At 49.7% G+C, this 24,176-nt stretch overlaps 1 protein-coding gene across 1 annotated transcript in view; it reads left to right on the top strand.

The window, feature by feature from the left end:
* Positions 1-6,216: 6,216 nt before the first annotated feature.
* The window catches only part of SMC1A (structural maintenance of chromosomes 1A), a 30,322-nt gene continuing 12,362 nt past the window's right edge, over positions 6,217-24,176 (top strand). Inside the window, exons 1-16 of the mRNA XM_056537679.1 lie at positions 6,217-6,439; positions 9,851-10,039; positions 10,360-10,472; positions 13,195-13,398; positions 14,817-15,055; positions 16,186-16,444; positions 16,542-16,682; positions 17,087-17,169; positions 19,113-19,320; positions 20,227-20,412; positions 20,528-20,707; positions 21,795-21,941; positions 22,063-22,200; positions 22,286-22,402; positions 22,486-22,592; positions 23,429-23,570. Coding sequence (XP_056393654.1) covers positions 6,331-6,439; positions 9,851-10,039; positions 10,360-10,472; positions 13,195-13,398; positions 14,817-15,055; positions 16,186-16,444; positions 16,542-16,682; positions 17,087-17,169; positions 19,113-19,320; positions 20,227-20,412; positions 20,528-20,707; positions 21,795-21,941; positions 22,063-22,200; positions 22,286-22,402; positions 22,486-22,592; positions 23,429-23,570 — 2,562 coding nt within the window. The 5' untranslated portion in view covers positions 6,217-6,330. The remainder of the gene's footprint in view (positions 6,440-9,850; positions 10,040-10,359; positions 10,473-13,194; positions 13,399-14,816; positions 15,056-16,185; positions 16,445-16,541; positions 16,683-17,086; positions 17,170-19,112; positions 19,321-20,226; positions 20,413-20,527; positions 20,708-21,794; positions 21,942-22,062; positions 22,201-22,285; positions 22,403-22,485; positions 22,593-23,428; positions 23,571-24,176) is intronic.

Below are 24,176 nucleotides of genomic sequence, written 5' to 3'. Positions count from 1 at the left end.
AGACATTCCGCAGATTTGAAGAATCTGGCAGGCGTTAGAACTGCTTGGAAATACGTTCATAGACGATGCATTTCTGAGCAAAATTCTACCATGTGAGCAGTGCAGCAGAATCCCATTGCTGCAGCGGAATTTCCGCGTGGAATATTCCTGTGGAATTCCGCACGGACATTCCGCCATGCGAACAAACCCTAAGGCCATGTTCACATGGTGTAAATTGTGCGGAATGTCAACACGGAAAACACGTGCAGACATTCCGCACATTTGAATAATCCGGCAGAAACATCTTCCGTGGAAATTCTACCGTGTGAACAGTGCAGCAGAATCCCATTGAAATCAATGGGACTCTCATCTGCTAAGAATCTGTTGAGACTGTTAAGCGGGGTTCAGAGCGTAATTCCCGTTAAAAATTCTGCTTGGAAATTCTGGTGCAGCAGAATCCCCTTGTCAGTCGGATTCCGCTGCACAGTCCACCACCGAAAGAATGATCTTCGTCGGAATCCGTGCGGAATACATTGCCGTCTATGGGGTCATTTCTAGTGCTGAATGATTCAGTCGGGGCAGGGCACCCTCGACTATTTCTGGCCAGAGAATCCTCAGTGTGAACCCAGCCTTAAGGGTATGTTCACACATTACTGATACGCTGCAGATTTGTCACTGATTTGCTGCGTATGTTGACTTCCCTGTTGAGGTTTGTTAGGAAAATCTGCAACAAATCTGCAGCAAGTCTGCATCGTATCCACCATGTGTGAAACATATGTGATGGAAACATCTGCCACGGAAATTTTGCTGCGAAAACTATAGGACTCTGCTGCAACAGAGTTTCCGAGCTGAATTTTTCAGCCAGAAATTCCATTATGTGAACATGGCCTTAAAGGGGTACTCTGCCCCTACACACTGTAATGGCTGGTGGTGTGGATCAACTGTACCTGTGTGGACGATGGCGTGAGCTGAACCAGGGAGCGGAGTCTAAGGAGCCGCTGGTTTTCACCAGAGCCCACCGCAAAGCGGGATGGACTTGCTGCGGCAGGCGGCTCACAGGTCGCTACCCCCGGGATGACTCGTCCACAAAGGCAGCCGAAGTGATGCGAGGCACAGAAGGAAGAGACGAACTCAGAGTCGGGGACAGGCAGCTAGGTCAGGGCTGGCGGCAAGGAACTGTGGTCAGGAAACGTAGCAAGAGAACTGGTACACGGAATAGCAGATAACACAGGGAACGCTTTCTCTAAGGCAACAGGGCACAAAGATCCGGCAGGGAACAGGAGGAAGTGGAGTTAAAGGAGTACTCCGGCGCACACTTTTCTAATTTTAGCCCGTCCGGGCTGCAAAATAAAAGAACAAACTTTCTCTTTCCAGCCAACGAGCCCCCGGAGCTCCGGTACAGGCGTTCGGTCCCCGGGCTGTATTCTTCTTACTTCCATTTAGCCCGGCACGTCACACGGAGCTTCAGCCTATCACTGGCCGAGGCGGGACATCGCTGTGGCCAGTGATAGGCTGAAGCTCCGTGTGACGTGCCGGGCTAACAGGAAGTAAGAAGAATACAGCCCGGGGACCGAACACCTGTATTGGAGTGTACCGGAGCTCCGGGGGCTCGTTGGCAGGTAAGATAAAGTGTGTTTTCTTTTATTTTGCAGCCCGGACGGGATAAAATTAGAAAAGTGCGCGCCAAACTACTCCTTTAAATAGGGTCAATTCCAGACAAGCATCAATCAATGGTGCAATGGCCCTTTAAATCTCTGAGAACCGATGCGCGCCCTAGGAGGCGGGTATGCGCGTGCCGGCAAGCAGGGAGAATGGAGGAAGCAGTAAGACAGCGGGGCAGGTGAGAAGCAGCGGACCGCGCACTTTCGCATTGCATCATGCGAAGCGCAGAACCGTCCGTACAGGGAATCAGGCAGGGAGAGCGCCCACGGCCAGCGGCGCTACTCGTAACACACACGTTTCTTTGGATAGGGGATAATATGTCTGATCGCAGGAGGCCTGACCTCTGGGACCTCGCTATCTCCGGGCCGGTGTAATGAAGAAAACTGTTTCCCTGTAGCAGAATGTGACCCTCCGCACAGCGACACAGTTTTCGGCGCTGCAGCTTTAAAGGGATACTCCGCTGCCCTGCTTCGGAAGCTCCGCTCCCCAGCGTCCGGGTGACGTCACGCCTGTCCCCTCATGACGAGGGGGCGGGCGTGACGTCACGAGGGGCGGCCCTGAACACGGAAGCCCGCACGCAGCGTTTGGAGCAATAAACTTCCGGGCGCTGGGGAGCGGAGCTTCCGAAGCGGGGCAGCGGAGTACCCCTTTAAGGTAACAGAAGCCTGGGGCTTCTGTGATCGTGATGTCATGCCCCGCCCCCTCCATTCATGTGTATAGACATGAATGGAGAGAGCCTGGTGGCTGTGATCGCCAGTCATCTGGCACGGAGCGGGATAACATGTCTGATCGCGGGGGTCCGGCCGCTGCGGACCCCCGTGATCAGACATCTTATCCCCTATCCTTTGGATAGGGGTTAACATGCCTAGCTGCCGAGTACCCCTTTAAAGTAAATTTTCAGACATTCGGACCATTGAATGAACAGTAAAGTCACTAATTAAACCTAAAGTCACAAAGATAAATAATAGTCAACGATAGATAAAGTCGCAATTTAAACCAAAAGTCGCAGATCTGGTGCCCAAAGATCCGGCATTCAAACCCCACCCACTTTGCCCAACAGACGCACCCTCTGGTGCAGATGGTGCAAATGGCATGTGCGCCGGCCAAAAGTGCCATAATATATGCGACAAAGGCAGATTTTTGGTCTATATAGGCCATTTGTACCATGTTTACAGGCGCACATGCCTTAGTCAATGTCCCCCAATGGGTTTTGGGCAAAACTTCAGCAAAATCAAAGAGTTTGGATGTGGTTTTTTTTCCCCCCCCCAAAAAAAATCATGGCATAAACTAAGATGTCATGGTGATAAATCCTCTGTAAAGCAGAAATTTAAGGGGGCGTAACTTCAGCGAAAGGTAAGACGCCGAAAAACACAATGCCCTTTTTCTTTCACACAATGAACCAACCACTCAAGCAAACACTCCCGCCTTGGTGTAACCTACAAAAAAAGAAATAATAATAATAATAATAAAAAATAAAAATCCTCAGCCCTTTCTCAGGTCTTCTTATGAATGGACGCTTTTGTTAGGCTTAAACACTTCTAATACCCCAGGCAGCAAAATGCTTTACTAGAAAGTGAATAGATCTTAAAAAGGAAATATAACCTCTGTATAGGGCAGGCATCTATTTAGACAAGTGTCTTCCAAACAGTGTGTCTCCAGCTGTTGCAAAACTACAACTCCCAGCATGCCCGGACAGCCGAAGGCTGTCCGGGCATGCTGGGAGTTGTAGTTTTGCAACAGCTGGAGACACACTGTTTGGAAAACACTGGTTTAGACTATCTTCAGACTACCCGTTTACCGGGGGCGCCAAAAATGTACTAACAAAGCCATAGACACCCAGTACCTGATGAAGGCCAGAAGAGAGTCATTTTGATCTCTATAAAGCGGTATACAGGTAAAAAAAAAAAAAAAAAAGTATACCGTGCGATGACCCTCCCATGTATACTTTAGATGGACATGGCAAGACGCAGTGTGAAAATAACCTTAAAGGGGTACTCCACTGGAAAACATTTTTTTTTTATTTTTTTTAAGTTAAACAGATTTGTAAATGGCTTCCATTAAAAAATCTTAACCCTTCCAGTACTTATCAGCTGTTGTTGTGTTCCCACAGGAAGTTCTTTTCTTTTTTAAATTTCCTTTCTGTCTGACCACAGTGCTCGCTGCTGACACCTCTGTCCATTTGTCCAAGACTAGAGCGATCAAGATACGGATTTACAAGTCTATAGTAATCCGGCAAATCGGTAACCTGAAAAACCCGGCGCTCCCGTACCCCAGCCGGACCAGCTCTAAAATCCATTGACTTTAATGAGCCGACCGGAGTCAAACGGTGACTCCGGTCGGCTCATTTTTGACCGATATCCGGTTTCCTGACCGGACCTAAAACTGTAGTATACTACGGTTTTAGGTCCGGTCAGGAAACCGCATACGGGTAAAAAAAATTGGCCGACTGGAGTCACCGTTTGACTCCGGTCGGCTCATTAAAGTCAATGGATTTTAGAGCTGGTCCGGCTGGGGTACGGGAGAGCCAGGTTTTCCCCTCCCCCAGCCGTACAGTGAAAACGAGGTGTGAATGCAGCCTAAGACTGGAATGAGCTATGCTGCTATATCAAGGAGCAATTTTGGAGGAGTCCTATATGTCACCCACAAGCCACCTGGTCACTGACACCTTCCCTGGTTACATAAGACTTAGTAACAACATTTAAAGGGGTACTCCGGTAAAAACCTTTTGTCTTTTAAATCAACTGGCTCCGGAAAATTAAACATAGTTGTAAATTACTTCTAATTAAAAAATCTTAATCCTTCCTGTACTTATTAGCTGCTGAATACTACAGAGGATATTCTTTTCTTTTTGGAATGCTCTCTGATGACATCACGAGCACCCCTTTAAAGGCACATTAACACAAGTGTGGTAAGCTTGTGGGGAGGGTATAGGGTATATGGGGTGTAGCTGTGCAGTGATGAAAGGATGCAGGGTTAACCCTTAATTGTCGTGATGCCATGGTGAGGGCTCCTCAATAAATACTTGTCCTATCGCCACCCGTCCCAAGAACGATATGGAGGAATACATGATTGTCCACAACCGGAGATTCAGAAAACTGTAGAAAATTTTACTGCAGATTTTATGCAGAGGTAAAACAGGAACAGTCTTTACATATGTACAGTCTATGAGGATCCTGACAGTTGGTTGGGACCTTGTGAGTATAAGCTCTGGAGATTGTTTTACGCTGGATTTAGGGGGTTGGTTTTAGGACCAGCAGTCACGCTAGATTTAGCGGGGATTTGATTTAGTAACTCACGGTTACTAAGTTGCGGGATTGTTAGACTTCAGGACTGGTTTTGTCCTGTAAGTCACACGGATCTCCTCTCTCTGCTAGTCCGGAACCCAAGAGTGCGAGGATTGGCTGGCAGCTCCCTTATATGGGCAGGGGCTGGCCTTGAGCTGATTGGTTCATCCCAACTTTCAGTCCTTTACACAAAGGATTATGGTAGATCATGTGACTACCCACGTGACCTGGAAGGTCCTTTAGCATACCATAATAGAAGAAACATTAGTCATGTGACCTAAGGTCCTGCAGACACTATATAGATCAATACATTACACTAATTATATAAATGTAACATAAAAAATTAAAGAACAAAGAGGTGACTAGGGATTATCTCAGCAAGTGGACCCCAACGGTACCAAGGAACTCTGACTTTGGGGACCCAGCACACAAGGTGCAGTATGAAATACAGTACCGGGACACCACATATGTATAATACTTTAACTCTTTATATCACAGAAGGAATGATAAGAGTCCTGAGGAGCGTGGAGGCCAAGGGACTGGGACTGAGTCCACCTAACATGACCAACAGTGTGCAGAAGGGCCACTTCTGTACTGGGCCACCACAGTCACTACGTTGGGGCCATTGAAATGAATGGCGCCTGCTCCTCTCTGTTACTGTTTACGTTGGCATCCCACCGAAAAACAGATACCTCTAACGGTATGAACGGAGCCCAATTCATTCTCTGTGTACTGTTTGGCCTTATGTGGGCACAATATGGCTAATAATGGCACAAGGGACAGTGTCTGGGCAAAGTATTGGGCATCTTTGGCCCCTTTTGGGCGCTATAGTCGCCATTGTTTCCCATAGCAACCAGACAAGAGCCCAGCTTATATTTTGGAAGCTGCGCTGATTGGTTGCTATGGGCAACACGCATGCTGGGCGTTGTAGTTTGCAACCACTGGAAGGCCATAGATTGGGCTATCACCGCTATAACCAGTGCAGCTCTGGAGCACAAACTGCTGCCTGACATGAGATACTGTGCAGTAAAGCATTGTGGGACTGCAGTGCTTCCCAACCGGGGCCTTCAGCTCAGGACATGCTGGGAGTTGTAGTTTTACAACAGCTGGAGGCGCCCTGCTTGGGAAACACTGGCTCATAGATAAGTAATGACGCAGCGTCCCTTTCCCACCAATACAATGGCGGAAATTTCAAACTCTCCCAATACAATGGCGGAAATTTCAAACTCTCGCGACACGTGGAGTACAGTATGGGCGTCGTGTTTATGTGACGGAGCCCCGCCCCTCGGCGCAGCAGCTTGGTGACGTCACTGCCAGGCGCGCTCCGATCGACGAGCAGGGAATTGGCGGATTTTGCGGTAGTTCCGGAGCGGGCACCGGGAGCACTTAGGCCTCCCCCGCCGCCATGGGCTTCTTGAAGTTAATCGAGATTGAAAATTTCAAGTCCTACAAAGGACGGCAGATCGTCGGGCCCTTCCGCCGCTTCACCGCCATCATCGGCCCCAATGGATCCGGTGAGTGCAGATCTGGAGCTGACAGCGAGTACGGGGGCCCGGAGGGGTCATTATATAGAAACCCGGCTGATCGCTATAGAGAGCGGCACCTGCTGATCCTGCCTGCAATGGTGTCTTAGTATGGTCACCTGATCTATGGCATTAGAGGGTGTCTGGGGCTGTAAGGGGAGGGTGCCCGGTGTCTGGGGCCGTAAGGGGAGGGTGCCCGGTGTCTGGGGCCGTAAGGGGAGGGTGCCCGGTGTCTGGGGCCGTAAGGGGAGGGTGCCCGGTGTCTGGGGCTGTAAGGGGAGGGTGCCCGGTGTCTGGGGCCGTAAGGGGAGGGTGCCCGGTGTCTGGCGGTGTAAGGGGAGGGTGCCCGGTGTCTGGGGCCGTAAGGGGAGGGTGCCCGGTGTCTGGGGCCGTAAGGGGAGGGTGCCCGGTGTCTGGGGCCGTAAGGGGAGGGTGCCCGGTGTCTGGGGCCGTAAGGGGAGGGTGCCCGGTGTCTGGGGCCGTAAGGGGAGGGTGCCCGGTGTCTGGGGCCGTAAGGGGAGGGTGCCCGGTGTCTGGGGCCGTAAGGGGAGGGTGCCCGGTGTCTGGGGCCGTAAGGGGAGGGTGCCCGGTGTCTGGCGGTGTAAGGGGAGGGTGCCCGGTGTCTGGGGCCGTAAGGGGAGGGTGCCCGGTGTCTGGGGCCGTAAGGGGAGGGTGCCCGGTGTCTGGGGCCGTAAGGGGAGGGTGCCCGGTGTCTGGGGCCGTAAGGGGAGGGTGCCCGGTGTCTGGGGCCGTAAGGGGAGGGTGCCCGGTGTCTGGGGCCGTAAGGGGAGGGTGCCCGGTGTCTGGGGCCGTAAGGGGAGGGTGCCCGGTGTCTGGGGCCGTAAGGGGAGGGTGCCCGGTGTCTGGGGCCGTAAGGGGAGGGTGCCCGGGGCCTTAAGGGGAGGATGCCCGGGGGCTGTACGGGGAGGGTGCCCGGTGTCTGGGGCTGTACGGGGAGGGTGCCCGGTGTCTGGGGCTGTACGGGGAGGGTGCCCGGTGTCTGGGGCTGTACGGGGAGGGTGCCCGGTGTCTGGCGCTGTACGGGGAGGGTGCCCGGTGTCTGGCGCTGTACGGGGAGGGTGCCCGGTGTCTGGGGCCTCAAGGGGAGGGTGCCCGGGGCCTCAAGGGGAGGGTGCCCGGGGCCTCAAGGGGAGGGTGCCCGGGGCCTCAAGGGGAGGGTGCCCGGGGCCTCAAGGGGAGGGTGCCCGGGGCCTCAAGGGGAGGGTGCCCGGGGCCTCAAGGGGAGGGTGCCCGGGGGCTGTACGGGGAGGGTGCCCGGGGGCTGTACGGGGAGGGTGCCCGGTGTCTGGCGGTGTACGGGGAGGGTGCCCGGTGTCTGGCGGTGTACGGGGAGGGTGCCCGGTGTCTGGCGGTGTACGGGGAGGGTGCCCGGTGTCTGGCGGTGTACGGGGAGGGTGCCCGGTGTCTGGCGGTGTACGGGGAGGGTGCCCGGTGTCTGGCGGTGTACGGGGAGGGTGCCCGGTGTCTGGCGGTGTACGGGGAGGGTGCCCGGTGTCTGGCGGTGTACGGGGAGGGTGCCCGGTGTCTGGCGGTGTACGGGGAGGGTGCCCGGTGTCTGGCGGTGTACGGGGAGGGTGCCCGGTGTCTGGCGGTGTACGGGGAGGGTGCCCGGTGTCTGGGGCCGTAAGGGGAGGGTGCCCGGTGTCTGGGGCCGTAAGGGGAGGATGCCCGGGGCCTTAAGGGGAGGATGCCCGGGGCCTTAAGGGGAGGATGCCCGGGGCCTTAAGGGGAGGATGCCCGGGGGCTGTACGGGGAGGGTGCCCGGTGTCTGGGGCTGTACGGGGAGGGTGCCCGGTGTCTGGGGCTGTACGGGGAGGGTGCCCGGTGTCTGGGGCTGTACGGGGAGGGTGCCCGGTGTCTGGGGCTGTACGGGGAGGGTGCCCGGTGTCTGGCGCTGTACGGGGAGGGTGCCCGGTGTCTGGGGCCTCAAGGGGAGGGTGCCCGGGGCCTCAAGGGGAGGGTGCCCGGGGCCTCAAGGGGAGGGTGCCCGGGGCCTCAAGGGGAGGGTGCCCGGGGCCTCAAGGGGAGGGTGCCCGGGGCCTCAAGGGGAGGGTGCCCGGGGCCTCAAGGGGAGGGTGCCCGGGGCCTCAAGGGGAGGGTGCCCGGGGCCTCAAGGGGAGGGTGCCCGGGGCCTCAAGGGGAGGGTGCCCGGGGCCTCAAGGGGAGGGTGCCCGGGGGCTGTACGGGGAGGGTGCCCGGGGGCTGTACGGGGAGGGTGCCCGGTGTCTGGCGGTGTACGGGGAGGGTGCCCGGTGTCTGGCGGTGTACGGGGAGGGTGCCCGGTGTCTGGCGGTGTACGGGGAGGGTGCCCGGTGTCTGGCGGTGTACGGGGAGGGTGCCCGGTGTCTGGCGGTGTACGGGGAGGGTGCCCGGTGTCTGGCGGTGTACGGGGAGGGTGCCCGGTGTCTGGCGGTGTACGGGGAGGGTGCCCGGTGTCTGGCGGTGTACGGGGAGGGTGCCCGGTGTCTGGCGGTGTACGGGGAGGGTGCCCGGTGTCTGGCGGTGTACGGGGAGGGTGCCCGGTGTCTGGCGGTGTACGGGGAGGGTGCCCGGTGTCTGGCGGTGTACGGGGAGGGTGCCCGGTGTCTGGCGGTGTACGGGGAGGGTGCCCGGTGTCTGGCGGTGTACGGGGAGGGTGCCCGGTGTCTGGCGGTGTACGGGGAGGGTGCCCGGTGTCTGGCGGTGTACGGGGAGGGTGCCCGGTGTCTGGCGGTGTACGGGGAGGGTGCCCGGTGTCTGGCGGTGTAAGGGGAGGGTGCCCGGTGTCTGGCGGTGTACGGGGAGGGTGCCCGGTGTCTGGCGGTGTAAGGGGAGGGTGCCCGGTGTCTGGCGGTGTAAGGGGAGGGTGCCCGGTGTCTGGCGGTGTAAGGGGAGGGTTCCCAGGGTTATGAGGTGCCCAGGGTTGTGGGGCTTCAAGGGGAGTGCACCCAGATATAGATGCTTTTGCAGAAGGCTGCTCGAGGGTGGGGTGTTACATGAAGTTGCCCATCTAGGCTTGGGGGGCTGCTCTAGGGGTGTGGCAGGTTTGGCACCTGAAATATGGGGCAGGTGCAGGAGCCTGCTTGGGTTGGCACAACTATTTACATGTCCATTATGGCTTCAATGACATGGAAGATGTGACTGAACCCATTGATTTCTAACACGCCAAACTGTATGTTACCTGTATGGAATGTGCAGACTCTTAATAGAGCCAAGGAGAACATTATATATATAATTTTGGGTTGTCACCATGCTGGGAGTTGTAGTTTTGCACCAGCTGGAGGCACCCTGGTAAGGAAACACTGCACTAGTGTGAACAGATCCTTATGGAGTGTAGTCTTGCTTGTTACAGGTCTAAAAAGTTTTTATTCTGCCGCTTAATTTCTTTTTATCTGTCTCCAGGTAAATCCAATCTTATGGACGCCATCAGCTTCGTGCTGGGGGAGAAGACCAGTAACCTGAGAGTGAAGACCCTGCGAGACCTCATTCATGGCGCTCCTGTAGGGAAGCCTGCCGCAAACCGCGCGTTCGTGAGCATGGTGTACGAAGAGGACATGGGCAAAGAGAAGGTGTTCGCCCGACACATCATCGGTAATACTAAAGTATACACGATAAACAAACAACGTAACTGCGCAAACTGTGTGAATAGAAAGAAAATAATCATTTCTGTTTGTACAGCTCCTATGCTAACCCAGGGTTTTCCAACCAGGGTGCCTCCAGCTGTTGTGAAATTACAACTTCCAGCATGCCCGGACAGCCAACGGCTGTCCGGGCATGCTGGGAGTTGTAGTTTTGCAACAGCTGGAGGCAACCTAGTTGGATAAAACTGGTAAAATAAAAAATGTACTATGTTTTTGTGTAATAGAATAATTATTACTATCAGCATTTTTTTATGGATTTTGCTTTATTAGGCGGCTCCTCTGAATACAGAATCAACAGCAAGGTGGTTCAGCTGGCAGAATACAGCGATGAATTAGAGAAGCTGGGGATCCTTATTAAAGCCAGGAACTTCTTGGTGTTTCAGGTAACAAGATTAGAGATGAGCGAACTTACAGTAAATTCGATTCGTCACGAACTTCTCGGCTCGGCAGTTAATGCCTTTTCCTGCATAAATTAGTTCAGCTTTCCGGTGCTCCGGTAGGCTGGAAAAGGTGGATACAGTCCTAGGAGACTCTTTCCTAGGAATGTCTCCACCTTTTCCAGCCCACCGGAGCACCTTAAGGCTGAACTAATTTACGCAGGAAAAGTCATCAACTGCCGAGCCGAGAAGTTCGTGACGAATCGAATTTACTGTAAGTTCGCTCATCTCTAAACAAGATCTGTGACATATATACTGTACAAATGAATGAAAAAAATAAATAAAATTATAATAAAAAAATAATTATATATATATACACACACACACACACACACACACACACACACACACACACACACACACACACACACACACACACATATATATATATATATATATATATATATATATATATATACATATATAGATATATACACACACTTTGCTGTTTTCTTTTAGATATGTATGTATCTCATAGTCATGCAGTTCAATGTTTACTTGTGAAGGGTTCTGAGGGGTATTCCAGGATATTTTTTCTTTCTTCATACTTTAAGCCCATGATGCCAAGTTATAAATACAGTGTAATATCCTTCTATTACCTCCGTGCGGCGCTTTGTCCTGTTTTCATGCACAGGACCAAGTGCTGTAGTGCAAGTTTTATTTTATTTTATTTTACTGTTGTCTCTGACCTTTCCCGCAAAAATCCACGACAAAACGGAAAAAAAATTCATTGTTCGACAAAATTGAAGAAAAAATGTCATTTTGTAACTTTTGGGGGCTTCAGTTTCTACGCAGCGCATTTTTCGGTAAAAATGACACCTTATGTTTATTCTGTAGGTCCATACGGTTAAAATGATCCCCTACTTATATAGGTTGGATTTTGTCGTACTTCATTGACGTCATTGACCGTACGGATTAATTAATGATATATTTTTATAGTTCTGACATTTCCGCACGCAGCAATACCACATATGTTTTTGATAGTTTTTTTTTTTTTTATGGGAAAAGGTGGGTCATTCAAACTTATTAGGGAAGGGGTTAAATGACCTTTTAACTCTTTATTTTTTATTTTTTTTATTTTATTTTTTGCAGTGTTATAGCTCCCATAGGGACTTATAACACTGCACACACTGATCTTTTACCCTGATCCCTGCAAAGCCATGGCTTTGCATGGATCAGCGTTCTAGGGGCTCGATTGCTCGAGCCTGTAGTTCAGGCTTGGAGCAATCAAACCATGATCGGACGCGACGGAGACAGGTAAGGGGACCTCCGATTTTATCGCGATGTCCCGATCAGCCCGACTGAGCTGCCAGGAAGCGTTTACTTTCACTTTCAGACTTTGATCGCCACGTCTGAAGGGTTAATAGTGCGCGGCACAACGATCGGTGGCGCATGCTGTTAGCCCAGTGTCCCGGCAATGAATAGCAGCCGGGACCAAGCCGGTGTGATGCGGGGTCACGGTGTGACCCCGTTTTAAAGACCGGTACCGGGCTTAGGGCGTACAGGTACGCCCTACGTCTTTAAGAGGTTAATGGGGAAAAGGGGGGTGATTCAAAATTTTATTAGGGAAGGGGTTAAATGATCTTTAGTAACTTTTTTTAAAAACATTTTTGCAGTGTTATAGCTCCCACTAGTGGCTATAATAATGCACCCACTGATCTTTTACGTCGATCTTTGTTATTGCATAGGAAACCAGTGATCAATGATTCTGCCACTTGACTGCTCATGCCTGGATCTCAGGCACTGAGTAGTCATTCGGCGATCGAGGAGGCAGGTAAGGACCCTCCTTGCGTCCTACAGCTGTTCGGAACGCCGCGATTTTGCTTCGGCGGTCCCGAATAGCCCGCTGAGCTAGCCGGGTGCAGTTAATTTCACTTTAGACGTGGCGATCAACATTGAATGCCGCGTCTAAGGGGCTAATAGCGCGCGGCACCGCGATCAGTGCTGCGTGCTATTAGCCACGGGTCTTGACCGTTGTTAGAGACTGGGCCCGAGCCGCTATGACGTGGGGCCACGCCATGGCCCCACATTACAGAATGGGAGCGGACTCGTGCATACAGGTACGCCCTGCATCCTTAAGGGGTTAAAGGGGTTGTCCAGTATTAGAAGAATGTTGCTTCTTTTTTTTTGCAAAGAACAGCACCACTCTTGTCCACAGGTTGTGTCTGTTATTGCAGCTCTCCTCCATTGAAGTGAATGGGACAGAGTTGCAGTACTACTCACAACCTGTGGACAGGAGTGGGGCCGTTTTTGCAAATAAAAGCGTTTTTCTAATCCTGGACAACCCCTTTAAATAAATCTCACCCACCGCGGCCTAGCCACGCCCCCTGGAGACCATGTGACTTATGGCCTATTGTCTCTAGCCACTAGGAAAGTACAGAGACACCATTAAAATAAGACTTGCACTACATCATTTCCTGGTGTGGGTCCCGGGATATAGTGCAAAAACAGATTGTCTACCCCCCACCCCCATCCTAGTTGAGTAAGTATAATATCTTTGGGCAGTGGTTTCCAACCTTTGGCTCTCCTGCTGTTTGTGAACTCCAACTGCAGCAGCTGCAGGCTGATAGGACATGCTGGGAGTTGTAGTGCTGAGTGTTAGATCTCAAGCTTCCTTTTTTCCCCCCCAGTTATTGACTCTCTGTTCTACTTTGCACACTCTCTACAGGGGGCAGTAGAATCCATCGCCATGAAGAATCCCAAGGAGCGTACAGCTTTGTTTGAGGAGATCAGCAGGTCAGGGGAGCTGGCGCAGGAATACGACAAGTGCAAGAAGGAAATGGTGAAAGCCGAGGAGGACACGCAGTTCAACTATCACCGCAAGAAGAACATTGCCGCAGAGAGAAAGGAAGCTAAACAGGAGAAGGAGGAGGTTGGTCATTTCTGCCGTGTGCTTTAAAAGGGTTAATTGATTGTATATATTGTATCTCTATGGGATACATGTAGGGGGCATGTCAGCCGCTGCTCCGTGTGGGGGTCGGCACGCCTCTTCCAGCAGACGGTAGGGGGTCCTAGCGGTTGGACCCCCTGTGATCTATCCTTTTGGACAGGGGATGTTATATTTCACTGCACTACTCCTTTAACCTGTTCAGGACGCATACGCCCTCCATCCAGAGTCCTTAAGGACGCCTGTGGGAATTCCGGTCCCCGCCGCTAGCTGGTTGGGGACCGGACCGGGATGCCTGCTGAAATCTTTCAGCAGGCATCCCGGCACATCGGCGACCCCCCCCCCCCCAATGTCAGCGATCGCAGGAAATCGCATGTCAATTCAGACATGCAATTTTCTGCTATTCCGGGCTGATCGGGTCTCTGGTGACCCGATCGCCCGGAAAATAGGGATGATAGGAGCTGTCAGTGACAGTCCGGATTATCCTAAGTGCTGCAACCTCCTCCTATCCCCTGCCATTAGTCAGCAATGAGTGCTGACCAATGGCAGTTGAAGACGGGTGGTTGCCATGGAAACCCCTCGCTCTGCCCACCCTGGATGTCGGGCAGAACGGGGGGGGGGGGGGGGGGGGGAGAAGATGCGGTGGGGACCGGCGATCATCGCTGGCATCAGCGGAGATCATCGCCGCAGGTAGGGAGGCGACGGTGTGGAGCATCAAGGGAGGTGGCAGGAAACCGATCTTTACTGCTGCCTTCCTAGTGTTTGCCAAACTGCAACTCTCAGCATGCCCAGACAGCCAAAGGCTGTCTGGGCATGCTGGGAGTTGTAGTTTTGCAACATCTGGAGGGTCACAGTTTGGAGACCATTATTACAGTGGTGCCCAAACGGTAGCCCTCCAGATGTTGCAAAACTACAACTCGGGCATGCTGGGAGTTGTAGTTCTGTAACATCTGTCCCTTCAGATTTAGCAATTTTCATGAAGCTTTCAAATTTTTTCAAAAAGTTAAAATATGTCCATTTTATGATGCCAACATAAAGTAGTGTCTTTCAGTGTGTGCTAGGACCACTTGGAAAGGTGCCGTCAGTGCATTTCCAGGCAGGATCCACAGAAGGAATAGGCATGTCTATTTCTACAGCGAACGCCGCAATTAGGAAATATGATTCTGCTGAGGAAATTCCGGCGTGTGCACAGTGCAGCAGAATTCCATTGGAAGCAGTGGGACTCCTCCGCAGCGGAATTCCCGAGTGTAATATTGTGAATGTGTGAATTCAGCTTGAAAAATCCACCTTGTGAACCTAGCCCAGCTAGTCCACTTCTTTATACACCAGCTTCGAGACATTCCCAGTCTCCATATGTTTTCCTGTAGTCTAGTAAGAGTCTGACGTCCTTCCTCTGTACACAGGCGGAGCGGTACCAGCGGCTTAAGGACGAGGTGGCACGAGCCCAGATCCAGATGCAGCTCTTCAAGCTTTACCACAACGAGTCTGAGATAGAGAAACTGAACAAGGAGCTGTCCTCTAAGAACAAGGAGATCGAGAAGGATAAGAAATTCATGGACAAAGTCGAAGAGGAACTGAAGGATAAGAAAAAGGAGCTGGGCAAGATGATGCGAGAACAACAAGCCATAGAGAAGGAGATCAAGTAAGTGTTCTGCAAGCTTGATGTGCATGATGGAGATATATCTACATTACTCGTTGGTGCCATTGAAGAAAGTACGAAAATATATTAGAGGTGGGGATCTTAGATGGAAATTGCTTAAAGGGGCACTCCGCTGCTCAGCGTTTGGAACAAACTGTTACAAATGCTGGAACCGGCGCTGGGAGCTTGTAACGTCATAGCCCCGCCCCCGCATGACGTCACACCCTGCCCCCTCAATGCAAGTCTATGGGAGGCGGCGTGATGACTGTCACGCCCCCCCTCCCATAGACTTGCATTGAGGGGGCAGGGCATGGTGTCATGAGGGGGCGGGGCTATGACATCACGAGCTGCCGGCTCCAGCATTCGGAACAGTTTGTTCCCAACGCTGAGCAGCAGAGTCATTCACAGCGTCTTTGACACCCGGCGATGCACTGCTGGAGCTCACTCTGCAATCACTCTGTGACTACCTGCAGCGCATCTGCAGTGTCAAATACACTGCGGATGCGCTGTGTGTAACCCTTCCCTACCCCAACAACAACCAAGAGGGCTGGATCTACAGCAAGACCTAATATTTACTTACTAATATATATTTTTTTATGTATTTTGTCACTGTCAGTTTTCTTTAGTTAAAATAGTGTATTGCTACCTGAAGTTCTTATGTGACAATTATTAGCTGCTTATATAATTTTTTTTTTATTTTTATTATTATCCCATGACTAAGGATCTTGTATGATCCGAAATGCGTTGAGCTTTGTTTTTCTGTCTTACTATATTCCTCCATTTTTACTTCACTCTGGCGCCGGACATTCTTCCCTCATTTAAAGGGGTACTCCGGCCCTAAGACATCCCCTATCCAAAGGATTGGGAGTAAGATGTCTGACTGCGGGGACCCGCCGCTGGGGACCCCAAACCCCCCCACAATCTTGCATACCTCGGGGATCTGCACGCCGCGCTGCCAGCTCTCAAACTGTTGGGTGCCAACCACGGGGCCGGTGTATCGTGAGGTCACGACTCCGCCCCCGTGTGACGTCACACCCCCACCCCCTCTATGCAAGTCTATGGGAGGGGGCGTGACATCTATGGATTATAAAGATTTGCCTTTTTTTGAGTGCCTGTTGCTCTTCCACTGATAGGGAGAAGGATGCCGAATTAAATCAAAAGCGTCCGCAATATATCAAAGCCAAGGAGAACACTTCTCACAAGATCAAGAAGCTGGAAGCCGCTAAGAAGTCCCTTCAGAACGCCCAGAAACAGTATAAGAAGCGCAAGGGAGATATGGACGAGCTGGAGAAGGAGATGCTGTCCGTGGAGAAGGCCAGGCAGGAGTTCGAAGAACGAATGGAGGAAGAAAGCCAGAGCCAAGGTCGGGATCTTACATTAGAAGAAAACCAGGTAATGACCACTTCCTCCCTCGAGGCCTGTGTGTCCTGGTTGACTTGTGCATCTTTATGATTTTACTCCTTTTTTTTTTTTTCTTTTTGTCCTCTAGGTGAAGAAATACCATCGTCTGAAAGAAGAAGCCAGCAAAAGGGCCGCCACGCTCGCCCAGGAGCTGGAAAAGTTCAACAGAGACCAGAAAGCCGATCAGGATCGCCTCGATCTGGAGGAAAGGAAGAAAGTGGAGACTGAAGTATGAAGAAGTTTTTGCTTTTCTGTATCGTTGGCACCACCTGTGCCATAATAGAAGCCGTCAGGCTTTGTAAATTGTGTCTTAAAGAGGTACTCCGCTGCTGAGCGTTTGCAACAAACTGTTCCGAACGCTGGAGCCAGCGTCGGAAGCTTGTGACGTCATAGCCCCGCCCCTTCGTGATGTCAAACCCAGCCCCCTCAATGCAAGTCTATAGGAGGGGGCGTGACGGCCGTCACGCCCCCTCCTATAGACTTGCATTGAGGGGGCTGGGTTTGACATCATGAAGGGGCGGGGCTATGACATCACGAGCCGCCTGCTCCAGTGTTCGGAACAGTTTATTCCAAACGCTGAGCAGCAGGGTACCCCTTTAAGCATTTTATTTATTTATTTTTTTTTTTGGATAGGCGAAGATCAAGCAGAAGCTGCGTGAAATTGAAGAAAACCAGAAGAGAATAGAAAAACTAGAGGAATATATTGCAACCAGCAAGTGGGTAGATTAATGTGTTTTGTATTTCAACTTTATATTATATTTATCTAATATTGTAGAAGGGTTTTTCTTTTCTTTTGGCTTCTAATGTAATGGACATTCTTACCATCTGCAGTGTTAGTGCTTAGTTGTCTAAGGAACAGTTGACTTTACACTTTGAAGTATTTCTATTTATTTTTTGCTGATATCATTGAAGGAGAATTAAAGGGGTACTCCGCTGCTCAGCGTTTGGCACAAACTGTTCCAAATGCTGGAGCCGTGAGCTTGTGACGTCATAGCCCCCCCCCCCCCCCCTCATGCTGTCACGCCCCCTCCCATAGACTTTCATTGAGTGGGGTGGGGCTATGACGTCACAAGCTCCCGGCTCCAGCGTTTGGAACAGTTTGTTACAAACGCTGAGCAGCGGAGTACCCCTTTTAAAGTGGTTTTGACACCGAAGATACTTATCTCCTGTCCAAAGGATAAGGCAGTGATTCCCAAACCTGGGTGCCTCCAGCTGTATCAAAACTACTACTCAGCATGCTGGGAGGTGTAGTTTTGCAATAGCAGAAGACGCCCTGGTTGGGAAACACTGGAATAGGAGAAAACTGTCTGATTTTGCGGGTCCCACGGCTGGGATCCTGAGTCGGGGTTGATTGTAAGTCTCCTGTTGGAAAGGAGCAGCAATTGCACATGTGCACTGCCTTCCTATTTACTGGTAATGAAAGCTTCCGGACACTTCTGAGCGCCTATATTCAGCCATCTTTAACAATCAAGTTGACATTAAATTGATCATCAGTCAGTATGCGCACAGCCACTTGATTCAGATGGGAGTTTCAGGCTGGGTTCACACCACAGAATATCCAGCCTTAATTTCAGCTGGAGATCCCAAGGGCGGTGCTAGGACTGCATTGCCATCCCCATAGATGGAAATGCATTTCTGGGCGGATTCGCCTAAATAATGGTTTTTGTACAGACATTCTTTAGCCCCGACCCGCACCTAAATTCTTTACTGTCTGTGAGGAAGGCAATGCGGTCCTGGCTTTTTTTTTTTTTTTTTTTACGTTCACGCCGTTCACCGTATGGGATAATTACCATTATATTTTAATAGTTTGAATATTTACGCACGCAGCAATATCAAATGTTTAAAAAAAAACAAATTTTTTTTACACTTTTTGGGGGTAAAATGGGGGGGGAAAAACTGCCAATTTACATTTTTATTGGGGGGAGGGAATTTTTCTAATTTTATTTTACTTTTATTTTACTTTTATTTTTACACTTTAATAGTCCGCATAGAGGACTATTTATAGCAATCATTCGATTGCTAATACTGTTCAGTGCTATGCATAGGGCATAGCACTGATCAGTGTTATCGGTCATCTTCTGCTTTGGTCTGCTTGATCAGAGCAGACCAGAGCAGAAGACCGATGGAAGGCAGCGGAGACAAGTGAGGGGACCTCCGTGCACCGTTCTGGATGATCGGATCTCCGCGGCAGTGGTGTGGGCTATCCGATCATTCATTTAAGTGACTGCAGAGCTGCAGATGCCGTGATCTGTATTGATTACAGCATCTAAGGGGTTAATGGCAGACATCCGCGCGATCGAGGATGTCCGCCATTACCGGCAGGTCCCTGGCTGCTATCAGCAGCTGGGACCTGCCGCGCATGACCTGATCATTGCTCCAATGCTCGTGGTTATGTGTAGTGCGTAAATGTACGTCCTGGACGTACATTTACGTCCTGTGTCGTTAAAGGAGTTATCAAGAAATAGAAAAGCTGAGATTTCTTCCATAAACAGCACCACATCTGTCCGCAGGTTGTGTGTGGTATTACAGTTTTTGTCCATTCACTTCAATGGAACTTTGCTGTGATACCACACACAACCCAAGGACAGGGGTGGTGTTGTTTTTGGAAGAAATTTGCTCTATTTTTCTTATCCTCCTTTTTTTCTTTGCACATCTTTAGGCAGTCTTTAGAAGAGCAGAAGAACCTTGAAGAGACTTTAACTGAGGAAGTAGAAATGGCTAAGAGAAGGATCGACGAAATCAATAAGGAGCTGAACCAAGTCATGGAGCAGCTGGGTGACGCCAGGATTGATCGCCAAGAAAGCAGCAGACAGCAGCGCAAAGCAGAGATCATGGAGAGCATCAAGAGGCTGTATCCAGGGTCTGTGGTAAGTCGCGTACCTCAGGTGATGCTTTAAGCATGGCTATCTAAAAAACGCAGAAAACTTGACGCGTTTCAAGCTGCCTGATCAGGTGAGCTGGAGTGCACATTGATGTGTCTGGACCATTGTTTTCCGACCATGGTGCCTCCAGCTGTTGCAAAAACTACAACTCCCAGCATGCCCGGACAGCCAACGGCTGTCCGGGCATGCTGGGAGTTGTAGTTTTGCTACAGCTGGAGGCACCCTGGTTGGAAAACAATGGTCTGGACTCTTAATACGACAGTGTTAAATCATGTGTAAGCTACTTTGAGGGGAGAATGAGCTGGTAAAGTTATGGAACCGTATTGCAAACCGTATGTATAGACATTTCATAGAAAACCGTATGCCAAACGTAGCATCCGGTTGTGTACGTTTTGCGCCATTTACGGTTTTATCCTTTTTCTTCCCGTTCACAAAACCGTAGTCTAATACGGTTTCATGTCCGGTTGAAAAACTTAATACAACCCGTGTAGATTTTTAAAAATAAATGGTGGTCAATGGAAACCGTACAGAACCGCATGTGCGTACGGTTCCATCCAGTTTGCACAATACGGTTTTGCAGTTTGCACATGCGCAGTGCATGCCGAAAGTTCTTTTCCACAAATAGAACAAGAAGAACTTTATTTAACGAAGGACAAACATTAAACTGTATCCTTTTTTTTTTTTTTTATAATAAAAACGTATTAAACCATATGCAACCGGACATCCGGTTTCAAACCGTATATGGTTTAAAACCGTAAAGAGGTATATACGGTTGTATACGGTTCGGTCCGGTTTTGAGACATACGATTTTTTACAAAATACCCGATACGGGAACCGTATTTCAAAATCGAGATGTGAATGCAGCCTAACTCTGTTTATATATCTTGTCAGTATGGCCGCCTGATCGACCTCTGCCAGCCCACCCAGAAGAAGTACCAGATCGCCGTCACAAAGGTGCTTGGAAAAAACATGGACGCCATTATTGTCGACTCTGAAAAGACCGGAAGAGACTGTATCCAGTATATCAAGGAGCAACGGGGGGAGCCTGAAACATTCCTGCCTCTCGATTATCTTGAGGTATTGCATATTGTTCACATAGAACAAAACATGTGATTTTTGTTTTTGTTCATTTCCTTGTGTTTCAGATCTTTGTGATACATTTGTCACTTACTGTATCTTCTCTCATGTTTAGGTAAAACCTACTGATGAGAGGCTGCGCGAGCTCAAGGGGGCCAAGCTGGTTATTGATGTCATTCGGTACGAGCCCCCACATATTAAGAAGGCCCTCCAGTATGCCTGCGGCAATGCATTGGTTTGTGACAATGTAGAAGACGCTCGCAGGATAGCCTTCGGAGGACACCAGAGACACAAAGTAAGTCAATTCTTCTGCCTGCGCGCTCGTTTTTCTCAGCTGCCAGTTTCGGTGTCTGTACATATGATAGATTCTGGGTCAGGAATAGTTTTTCTTTTTTTTTTTTTCTTTTTATTAATTTATTTATTTTTATAAATTGCTCACAGTATAGGACAGTGGTCTCCAAACTGTGGCCCTTCAGTTGTTGCAAAACTACAACTCTCTGCATGCCTGGACAGCTGTTGCAATATCTACCTAAAATGTAACGATAGATATGTATTATATAAATACTATATATATGTGTTAAAGGGGTTCTCCGCTGCCCTGCTTCCAGAGCTCCGCTCCCCAGTGTCCGGAAGTTTATTGTTCCAAACGCTGTGTGCGGGATTCCATGTTCAGGGCCGTCCCTCGTGACGTTACGCCTGCCCCCTCAACGAAAGTCTATGGGAGTTGAGCTCCGGAAGCAGGGCAGCGGAGTACCCCTTTAAGTGACTCTCAGGATATGAGTATGTGTTTAAAGGGGTATTCCAGCCATAGACATCTTATCCCCTATCCAAAGGATAGGGGATAAGATGTCTGATCGTGGGGGTCCCGTCGCTGGGACACCTCGCGATATCCGTACAGCACCCGCATTCTATGCGGGGCTGCTGCTCCTCTTTTCTGGGACTGGAGACGTGACGTCACGCCATGCACATGCATAGCATGAATGGAAGGGGCGTGATGTCATGTCTCCAGTTCCCGAAACACATAGGTTTCCAAGACTGGAGCAGCAGCCCAGCATAGAATGTGAGGGTTGCATGGAGATCGCGGGGGTCCCCAGCGGCGCCCCCCCTGCGATCAGACATCCCCTATCCTTTGGATAGGGGATAAGATGTCTGTGGCCGGAATACTCTTAAGTGGTTCCCAGAATAATTTCCGGTTGGATCTGCTGGCATTTATCTATAGTCTATAGCAGTGTTTCCCAACCAGTGGGCCTCCTGCAGTTGCACAACTCCCAGCAACACTGGTCTATAGCCAACTTAGAAGTACAGATATTCGTTTAGTGTCAATGCTTTGTTATCCAGTAGAGGAGACCCCTTATTTTACAGCTGTATTTTGTCTCTTACAGACTGTGGCTCTAGATGGAACCTTATTCCAGAAATCTGGTGTCATCTCTGGAGGTGCCAGTGACTTGAAAGCCAAGGCTAGAAGATGGGATGAAAAAGCGGTCGATAAACTCAAGGAAAAGAAGGAACGATTAACCGAGGAGCTGAAGGTGAGCGCGAAGACTTTATTTTTGTGTTAATTTTTTTTTTTTCTCCAACCAATGACAGTATAAGCAGAGCTCAACCGGTTTAGTATTGCAGATCTATCAAGACCTCTCTGTTCTTTTTCAGGAGCAAATGAAAGCCAAACGTAAGGAGGCCGAGCTGAGGCAGGTCCAGTCCCAGGCTCATGGGCTGCAGATGAGGCTTAAATATTCCCAGAGTGATCTGGAGCAGACCAAAACTCGTCATCTGGCGATGAATATGCAGGTACGTGTGGGACGCAGCTATATTCAGATCATCCTTTATAATCCTCCCTATGTTTGTGATTCATACTGAGATGTTCTTTACTTAGGAAAAATCTAAGCTGGAGAGCGAGTTGGCCAATTTTAACCCACGGATCAATGACATAAAGCGGATAATTCAGAGCCGCGATAGGGAGATGAAAGATCTGAAGGAGAAGATGAATTTGGTGAGTAGTGGCAGGGCTAATAGAGCGAAGTCACCTGCAACATGTGACCTGTGCTAAAAGCGATGTATACTTGTGCTGACCAGGTGGAAGATGAGGTTTTTGAAGAGTTCTGTCTGGAGATCGGGGTCCGTAACATCAGAGAGTTCGAAGAAGAGAAGGTCAAGAGGCAGAATGAGATCGCCAAGAAGAGGTATTCACTTTCTCTGGCCAATATAGTCAGTAGATCTAATGCAAAAAAAAAATAAATAAATAAATATATATATATATATATATATATATATATATATATATATATATATATATATATATATATATATATATTTATAATATATACAGCAACAGGAGAATACAGCAGCGCACTGCTAGCACAAAGATACAGATAAAACATAAAATGCTATACAGCTATAGTGCAAAAAATGAAAAAGTGAGGTACTTAGCTCACAATTTGGCGGCCAATTAGTAGTAGTTTGGTATCAGTAATGCTGGCCAACTTATCCTTGTTTGTGTTATACATACGGGGGAGTGGCTACCTCCATGTTGGCTCCTACACCCCACCCACCTCTATTAGGTGTGTATAAGGTGCTGGACTTCTCAGGCCTTGCATTGCAATGCCTGTTAAACTGATTGCACAGAGGCATATTCACAGTGTAGGGTCCATCCCAATGAGGTCACCTTACTGTGGTGGGATGGTCCAAGCTATTTGGCCGCCAAATTGTGAGCTAAGTAACTCACTTTTTCATTTTTTGCAGTGTGCTGCTGTATTCTCCTGTTGCTGTATATTTAGCATAGCAGCGTGCACCTGTATGCCAGGTCCATATAGTAGTTTGGTATCAGTAGTGCTGGCCAACTTACCCTTGTTTATTTATAATATATATATATATATATATATATATATATATAATATAAAATTTCACCTGTAGCTCTTCAGCTCAAAACAACAACACTTAGCATGGTACATTGGAAGAGCCTCAGGCTGGAGGGCACAGATTTAAACTGTAAATTACAAAAGATCTGGTCTCTTTGTAGGTTGGAGTTTGAGAACCAGAAGACCCGTCTTGGTATACAGCTTGACTACGAAAAGAATCAGCTAAAAGAGGACCAAGGGAAGTCGCAGACATGGGAGCAGTCTGTCAAGAAAGATGAAAACGAGATAGAAAAACTGAAAAAGGTAAGTGCGAACCATGACCTACTAATCCGAGAGCATAATATATAAGAGGCCAAGCAATACCTTACTGTGCATTTCCACCTCTATGACTTTAGATTGTTTGGGCAACCGTTTAGTACATAATCTGGCTCCTTGCTTGGGACAAAACATTTAAATATCTGTGGTCTCGAAAATGTGGCTCTTCAGATATTGCAAAACTACAACTCCCAGTATGCTGTCCAAGCAAGCTGGGAGTTATAGTTTTGCAACATCTGGAGGTTCACAGTTTGGAGACCACTGATCTACAAGGATTCTGTCAAGAATTTTGAGCCTTCAGAACAGTTGACCGTTCTATACAGAGGGGAGAGGAGGGCAACAATACCTGCAACATGCATGACTGAGACATTTACATTTCTGCCCACCTCCATGGCAAGTACCCAGGTGACAAGCTGTTCATGTGCCTGACCTGTCTTTGAGAGCTTCCCCCATTCCCTCACCTCAGCTATGATTGACAGCTCTGGTGGTCTTCTTATTGACAGTGATGCCGGTCGGCTCATTTTTGCCCCGTATCCTGTTTTCTGACCAGACTGAAAACCGCAGCATACCACGCATGAAATGAGATGCGGGACG

The sequence above is a fragment of the Hyla sarda genome, chromosome 9 (genome assembly GCF_029499605.1).
Source record: "Hyla sarda isolate aHylSar1 chromosome 9, aHylSar1.hap1, whole genome shotgun sequence".
In the NCBI taxonomy this organism is placed as follows: Eukaryota; Metazoa; Chordata; class Amphibia; order Anura; family Hylidae; genus Hyla; species Hyla sarda.
This window is presented reverse-complemented; position numbering and strand designations above follow the sequence as displayed.